The 8516-nt window shown below is 43.0% G+C and overlaps 1 protein-coding gene across 1 annotated transcript; it reads right to left on the bottom strand.

Annotated features, from left to right (window-relative positions):
* Positions 1–218: 218 nt before the first annotated feature.
* Positions 219–7918, bottom strand: dcp1a (decapping mRNA 1A). Its single transcript, XM_037478670.2, has 9 exons — positions 7732–7918; positions 7381–7421; positions 6578–6705; positions 4665–4731; positions 4375–4513; positions 3933–4028; positions 2717–3331; positions 2336–2557; positions 219–1538 (listed from the first exon to the last, which is right to left on the bottom strand). Exons 1-9 carry the CDS (start codon positions 7909–7911, stop codon positions 1458–1460), a joined length of 1569 nt encoding a protein of 522 aa, XP_037334567.2. The 5' UTR covers positions 7912–7918; the 3' UTR covers positions 219–1457.
* Positions 7919–8516: the final 598 nt, after the last annotated feature.

Below are 8516 nucleotides of genomic sequence, written 5' to 3'. Positions count from 1 at the left end.
AGCAGGGTAAACTAAACCCATTTGCAATCTGTTGTATTTGTTTACAAAGACCCACAAGATGCAAAATAAACATTTCTTCCCCATAATCTTTGAATTGTGATGAACATTGGATTAGCTTCCTTTGTTTACGGAAGTGTGGCACAAGATGAGGAGACGCCGTCAGACCCTGAGCGCTGTAGGGTTTACGATTCCATGCTGCAGTAACCCGTTACTGCACGAAAAAAAAAAAAGGGGAGGAAAAAAAAAAACGACAAACCTCCAAACAACAAGGCTGTCTTTGTGACTTCAGGTTTGACGGTTCTGGAAAAAAGGAATGGAGGTAGTTTCTATTTTTCATCGGTTTGAATTACCGGTATGTTTGATTTTTCAAGCAATTGAAGCTTTAAGCTGGCCGTGTTAATGATAAGTCAAAATTGATAGCAATTGCTTTTCTCACAATATTTAAATTCTACATTGTTGCAGAAGCATAATCCCAGGGTTCACATGAATGAACTGAACTGTACCGCCCTGAAATATCCCAAAATGCTGGTGCTTGTCGCCTGTTGCACTATCCCCTCAAAGGACATCAAGAACTGACCTCAGCTGGTGGAGGAGAAGAAGGAGCAGGAAGAAGGACGGGGAGAGAAGTGGAGAAAGGGAAACGCAGCTAGAAGCTGTTTTTTTTATGTCAGTCTGTAACGTAACTTTAAAAAGAGTAGCGGAGAGTTCTTCTCCAAACAATACTGAAACTGCTTCATCTTCCTGGGACGAGGGTTGAAAGAAAACCTTAAACGCTCTCATCCGGAGACAAACCCAAAAGACCCTAATCTGTGGTGGCTGTTGGTACGGTACAGGAGGGGAAGGTTGGATTAGTGGAAACGGGGAAAAGGAGTATTCCATAGAGATACAGTTTGTCTGGACCCCCCCCCCACAACAGTTCTGAGGTCTTTCTTCTAATTCAGTAGTCTTTGTGTGTCCTCAGTGCTCCCCTCACTGCGAGAAGTCCACACGGGGGGAGAGGAGAGAGTGAAGCAGCGTCTTTGATTCCAATAATGTTAAAATTGCAAATTCGCTTTTCCAACAAGGTCAAAAGCAAAACGATTTGAGGTCCCTGAAGGTCCGAAGTGGTCTCGTCCTCGAGGGAATTCCATCCAGCAACAGCTCGACGTGGCCTACTGCTCTACTGTGGTCTCTTGTCCTTTTCTCTCCCACAGTAGTTCTGGTTGGACAAAGCAGACAAAAGTAGATCCAAGAGGACGCAGAACAAAACGACTAAACCCTGTTGGGAGGCAGGAGCAGGAAGTCCAAGGACGTGCTGCATGCTGTAAGAGGCCTTAGATCACGGACTACCTTTGAAGGGTTGTAGGGAAGGGAAACGGTGTCGGCACTTTCTTTAAGTCACATTGACCTCTGGATTCTTTAAAGGACGCTGAGGGGTGGCAGCACTGGAGGGCACCGTCCTGGGGGGTCGACGTGGACTATAGTTTCATGTTGCCGAGGTCCTTGGACAAACTCTGCAGATAAGCATCGTGGATGGCGCCGAGGAAATCCGGGTCGTTCTAGACGGGAGGAAGGGAACGAGAGAGGAATGAACGGACTGCGTCTCGATGTGTTCATGTAAACAACAAGGTGACATTCACTCTGTCATTAGATAACTAATTGTAAGACAGTTGATTTGTCTAAAGCATTTGGATGGTGGGGACTTTTAAAATAACCCATGACTGATTCCCATTGAAGCAATTAAAAGTTAACAGGAGCATGTGTAACTCAGGAATATTAAGACAACGTTATCAATGGATACTATACAAGGGTACTATTTCTCAAAGACTAATTACTAAAGCAATAAGGTACGAGAGGCTGTACTTTATCATCCAATAATGTAACAGGTCGAGGTAGTTAGTCACATTATTGAAGATAAAGTACTGCCTCTCGTACCTTATTGCTTTTATAACACGGGTACCAGCGAAATCATAAATGGTAAGTAAATAACCGCCTTTCAGCACAATATAGTTGTAGCCACCAAACGTTGTGTATCGCATTTCATCGGTCCAGAGGAAAAATAGTCTCTGTACATTCATGTAAACAGCATTGGGTCCCGTAGATCTATTTAATCTTTAAAATAACTTCTTTCTGGGTTCTCTACAATCACCCGCAGCGCACACTGTGCATTCCTCACACGCCCCATGGTACCCGGGGACGGTTCCGCACTCAGATAAGAGCAGGATTTCATGTTTTTGTAACTTGGTTGAAGTAGAGCCGTTAAAATTTGATGATGCCATGGAAATGCTTAGATTAAGCTGCATACTCAAACAGGCCAGAAATATTGGTTTAATTTATTTCTATGCCCTTTGTGTACCTTAATGAGGTGTATGAGAGTATCCTGTAGCTGCGTTTTGCTGCAGGCTGCCTGTGGAGCCTCTGAAGCTCCTACAGAGGCGCAGGAGGGCTCAGCTGGGCCAGCTGGGACCACTGATGCTGCTGCTGGTGTCTTACTGACGGACTGCTGGAAGGCGCTGGGGGAGAGAAGCACAGAAATCGGCGGCATTGGAAAAGCAAGACCCGGACTCATGGGGACAGCCTGTTAAAGGAAAAAAAAGAGAGAGAAAACGGCACAGGAAGAAACAATATGTCAGATTAAAATTGAATATATGTGGCGTTTAAAGTCTGCGCGACAAGACCAGAAACAGATCAGGCTAATATCCGTCAACGGATCCACAAAAAAACCCATTGAACTCACAGACATTGCTTTCATCAGGTTTGGAGACTGAGAATAAACATCCATGTCACTGCTGTGCTGGAGAAGAGGATTCCCTGCAGGTTCTCTGAAGCTGTGGGGGGGGAACAGCGCACTCGGCAGGAAGTTGGGTGCCAACATGGGCTTGTGGATGTCCGAATTCACAGATGGCACCGCCGCTTTGAGAGTGTTGAGCATCTCCTGTCCTAAATACAGCGTGGGAGGTGCTGAAACAACGGCGGGACCAGCACGGGCCTCCGAGCCGGCTTGAAGAACCATGAGAGGGGAGACTGAACAGCGAGGCTGGGGGTCGGACCGAGGAGCCACTGACTGGAAAACGGGGCTGGGGTGCATGACGTACGGCGCTGGGAGCAGGCCGGGGACTTGGTGCCGCTGACTCGCCCCGGGGTCTTTGGTTGAGAGATGGGGAGGAAAGACGGGGTTGTGGTGGGCCGGAGTGGGATAAGACTGGTTCTGGAGGTAAGCAGTGGAGGGGTCATTGTCACTGGAAGCAGGGGGGGCATTTGGTGCCAGCAGGGTGGGTAGGGGGGGGTCCTTAGGCAAGGACGAGCCAAAGAGCTCCTCGACTGTGATTTGCTTCACCATTGTACGAGAGCTCTGGGGGTGAGAAAAATAAACGTGTGAGCGGTGGTGGGAATCAAACACTTGTGGTGCACGAACAGAAAAATCATCCATTAACAGCTGTATTGATTTTATATACCAATAAAATCAATGATTGGGTGAGTGGTTGCTGCTTTTCTCTTTCATTTTGCTATTGAAAGTCTAAAATTACACTGTGATTTAATAATGGCATTGTTTAGTATCATTTGTATATTTGGGACTGGGAGTGAATAATCAGGGGTAAGATGTCGAGCATGAATTGTTTAATAAAAACAGAGATTCACTCGTGTTTGAGCTTGACAGGTCTTTTGATAACTGGCAGTTGGAACCAAAAGAAACCAACTCATCATAAACCCAACGAAACAAGATATGTTTTGTGTGTGAAAAGAGACACACGATTGGTCCATGTTTAAACTCTCTGGTTCACCTCGGATTGAACATGTGGCTGTGCTCAATATAATAATATACATTTTCTAGGTTCAATCAAGTTAATGCATTGTGTCAAAACGCTGCGCTTCCTGCAGTCTTTTTTATGCCCGAGTTAAGAGGATAAGTGGATAGATATTAATCTGCAATGACATTTGTGTAATGTATGTACCTTTTCAGGTTGTGGAGTGCTGTGCGCCTGCACTGTGGCATTAATAGCTGCTTTTCCATTCGCCTCTGCAGACACATCTGTTTCACCTGCCTGGGCCTGCATCACACACAGAAATCAAATGGTGTTCTAAACGTGTTATATCAAAAAGAGCCACAGGACAAATATGTAGAACAAAAAAATGGCTATTGAAAAACGGGGCAAGAAATACATTCACAATTCATGCTGAGAAGTAAGAGTTAGTATTACCGCATATCAGATATTCATATACTTGAGTCATGAGTATGTATCTTTGTGCCAGACAGAACAGAGTGTTAAATAGCTATGCCTTAGCTAAAAAACTACTAGTACGTACTACATTTTTCCTCAGCCCTGTGATCTAGACGTAGACATATTTGCTCATCTAAGTACATGAATAACTTGTTAGGTGTGTTTGCCTCCTCACTCGCTGGTATTCATCCTTGGCTTTGCTGAGTAGTTCCAGGATGTCGAAGGGTCGTGGTTCTGCGACACCATTGGTCCTCCCTGACGCTGCCCTCTCTGGTGAATCTCTCTGGGCATGGTGTGCCTCTTGTTTAACAATACTGGGGAAGAGTTAAAGCGTGACACATAACTCACACATGTGCATTGTCAAATGTAGATTTAAGTGCTTCTTATGCATAAATATAATAGGTAAAACACTCTGAAGAGCTATCAGTGTACTTTTGCATCTTATCTAAATACACAGCTACTTACTTGACCATCAGCTGGGCAATGCGTTGACAGTCCCTCTTGTCATAGAACCAAATACTGTAAATACCCACTGCAAGAAAGCCGCAAATACTACATGTTACAATGTGTAATGGAGAGAGACTTACATATGACAAAGCAATTCCCACATGAGAGTTTACATTTTGTTTAGAAATTTAGCTCATGACCTATTGGAAAGAATGATTCCAAATGTCACTCACAATGCTGTGTATCAACTGGACAGACTGCCCAGCATATACACCAAATAGTCATTAGCCAACTACTTGTTGCACACTAAAATGTAGAAATCAGAAGCAATTGTATGTCAGCACTGAAACAATAACTAGTTCATTCTTACATTGCTTGTGCATCATTTCAGTGTGTGAATGTGATGCAATAATGGGGTATTATAATTCCCTTCAGAGGACGAGGTAACCTAGCAACCTGAATGTTTGCCTCCCTTCAGCATCAACTGCTACCAAGGGGAATATGCAGGGTTGTAAACAGGTGTACACAGAGCACTGGTTTTTGCATTAAGTTGTATTGTGAACCGTAGACAGCATGATCAGCAGGACTCAAGGAACAAGACCCAAATGATCGAGTCGCTCTGACTAATCTAGCCTCCCTGCGTTGGACCTTTGAATCAAACTACAATCTTCCGTCTGTGCACGTCCTGCTTTAACGTCTTAAAACCACCTTGAGGATTATTTCACATCAACCACACCTTCACAGGAGCACAATCACCAAGACCGGTACAACATGATGACCAGTTGATCTACCAAAAGGACCTTCAGCCAGGACGTTGCACTCCTGAAGAGCATCAATGGACTAAAAAGACGGAATCACTCCATCCGAGTGCTGCCAAAAGCTTGAAGCATCGGCGTCACAGCCTGGGAAATATCAACAAGTTTTTACGCAACTCTTTAACTGAAACCAGTCTCAGGAAATAGAAGCTGGATTCCAGCAACGTTTTTGGGAGAAGCTGCTCTGGCCTGAATACAAAGGAGAAATTACATCATGTCTTCCATACCGGGCAGGCTGATAGGCAAACAGAGTCCAAAAGGGGAGCAGCCGACTCTGACCTTGAGCCTGGCCATGTTGTTTTTTCTTATAAGCAAACAACTGGGGAAACAGTCGAATTCCTTATTCATTGCTGTGATTAAACTCCTGTTCAGACTTGTAATAGATTACCTTGGAGGCAGCGCTGTCAGTTACTTTCTCAAGATCTGAGGAATTGCATCACCCTTTTATTTCCCTGAACTTTCTGCAGAACTGTTTCTATAAGGAGTCTGACTTTAGCACTTGCATCTTACCAGATGACGCAATCAGTAAAAATAACATGCATAATTAAATCTATATCAAGAGGTGTTTGCATCTATAATCAAACCTTGTTGGCCACATGAAGAATGACTTTGACTGGGGCCAAAACAAGCTGAAACGGTTTGTGTGAAGCTTGTGTGAGGCCATGAGCGCGAGAAATGCAGCAGAAGAAGTTTTCTTGCTAAATGCGACTCCAAAACACCAAAATGACTTCAAGCAGAAGGGAAAGGAAATGTTCCAAAGAACATTGGGGAGTTGTATATTCGGCATTTTCAGAGGTAAGATTATATTTTATTAGTTTGTATGTAATTCTTAATGTTAATAACCCCAACACAACTGTCTACCAGAAGGAGATACAAGTTTACGTATTCTCACTGACAAAGAATCAATGAGCATTTTCACCCGGACAATATCGCACATTTCTGTGTGTGATTGGTATTTGCAACTAGCTATATTGGAAAAACTCAAAGGAGGTTAATTTGCTACGTTGAATAAAACTCCCACATCACATCCAAGTACAGTCCGCGGCAACATGATGGTACTTTGCAAGATATCTACTCTTTTGGCTTGTTAGAGCCTCCATCCCACATCGTACTCACAGTTTCCATTCCTGTAGAGAAGGAAGGGATCCTGCAGCTGGAACTCCAGGTCTTTGTTGATGGGCTCCACCAGGTTCTCCGTGCTCAGACGGTTCATGATGGTGAAGCCATGGTGAGGCGAGGCGGACCTTAGATGAGCAGAGATTGTGACACTGTGAGATAATTCTCTGGCAGTACAAAACATTCCTGGTTACACTTTACCACAGCTTTCTCACGACTTGACACTAGCAAACTTTCTAGACCTGCAATTCTTTAAATGCATGAATCCAAATAAATGTATACAAAAGTTAAGGCATTTAAGATAATATATAATGTTTAAAGGTATATTAAAAACACTGAAAAGTAACTGATAAGAAATAGTGATTATTAATATATGAATAAGTTATATCATTAGATGATGTGTTGTATTTGGTATAACAAGTTACCAGGGACAACAGGACATCTTGACGACGGCGGTTTTGTTAACTTCTAAATCACGCTAAAGATAATAACGCTTAAAGGTCAATTAAATATGATCAGCAAGTATATATTTATCATCCACTGTTACAAACAGCTTAAGGTCAAAACTGTGGACATACAAAACTGCAGGCAAGTTAATACATAAACACTATGTGCAAACGGCTGCAATAAAAAGCAAACAAACATGAGGAAATCAGATTAGTCTCCAATCGAAACGCAGTGAATGTTTGTTTACAAAGTCGGCGGCCTACACGTGTGCGCAGGACAACGCACGCAAAGTCTCAACAAGTAAACAACGTCCGTGGTGTTCAGTGATCAACATCAACAACATGTGTTATGCTTACCTGGCATAAACAAAAAGGGTCCCCTCGATCTCAGTCTTCTCCTGAAACGACACGTGACATTGTGTGTAAAAAACAACACAAACAACCGCTGATCGAAAACGTGCTGAATAATAGCATCGACCGACGCTAGCTACCTTCTGCTAGCTCTGCTAGCTTTACAACACAACGTTAGATACGTCATTTATTTACAACGAAAATAAACCGTGACATAAACACTATGACACCTCACACAGTGCGCATGTGAATATATGTGACAGTTGGAAAAATACCCACACACGGATGTTTTTTTTTATAACGGAGCTAGCGTTAGCATCCACACGCTAGCATAGCGCCCGGGACGCGCACACGTACCCATTCGTTCACTTTGGAGTTGAAGTTGTAGAGAGCCACCTGGCCGGTCACATCGAGGAGCTTGTTTATGTACGGGTCTTGTCTCTGCAGAGCCGCTAAGCTCATCGTCTGGCCGGCATTAACGGTCTCCATCTTGACTGTAGTCGCTGCCCCAGCACGGACGGACTTCTGGAGACACATTTATGACTTCCGGTCAGACCGGAAATCAAGAAAAAAAAGTTTCTTAGAGATTTATGTATTCTGCAGAGTTTAATCTGTAAAATAGTTCGTTCTCATTAGGTTGAAATACCGTTTCAGTATTAACCAGTGTGCTTTTAACAACTGCAAATAAACAAAATAAATCAAATTGAAAAGTTTAAAACAAATCCTCGTCGTGAATTGCAAACTTGGTAATAATGAAAATGTAATTAATTTACAAACATTAAAAAATTGCAACACAATTATATATTTATACAATATTACCAATATATCTAAGTCGTATAACAATATTAATAATAATAGTTAGGCTCCAATCTCTGCGAGAAAATCCTGTGCACTTTTCTATCAAAGTTCACCATTTTGGGTCCAAGAGAATTTACTCAAGATGTTTGTATGGTAAATCTTGACTTTGTTCATTGTTTTACGCTTGCCAAAATGCAAAATTAGTATGCTGGGGAAACAAATATCCCCAAAATGGAAGAACTCTGTAGTGTACTTAAAACCATATTACTCCGCAAGCTAAACATCCCCTGCTTGGTCATTTGGTCCTGTTGATCCACCTATTGAGGGAACATCGGAGGAGGGAT

Source organism: Pungitius pungitius, chromosome 1 (genome assembly GCF_949316345.1).
Source record: "Pungitius pungitius chromosome 1, fPunPun2.1, whole genome shotgun sequence".
Lineage (NCBI taxonomy): Eukaryota > Metazoa > Chordata > Actinopteri > Perciformes > Gasterosteidae > Pungitius > Pungitius pungitius.
Note: the sequence above shows the minus strand (reverse complement) of the source record. Positions and strands in the feature narration are given on the sequence as shown.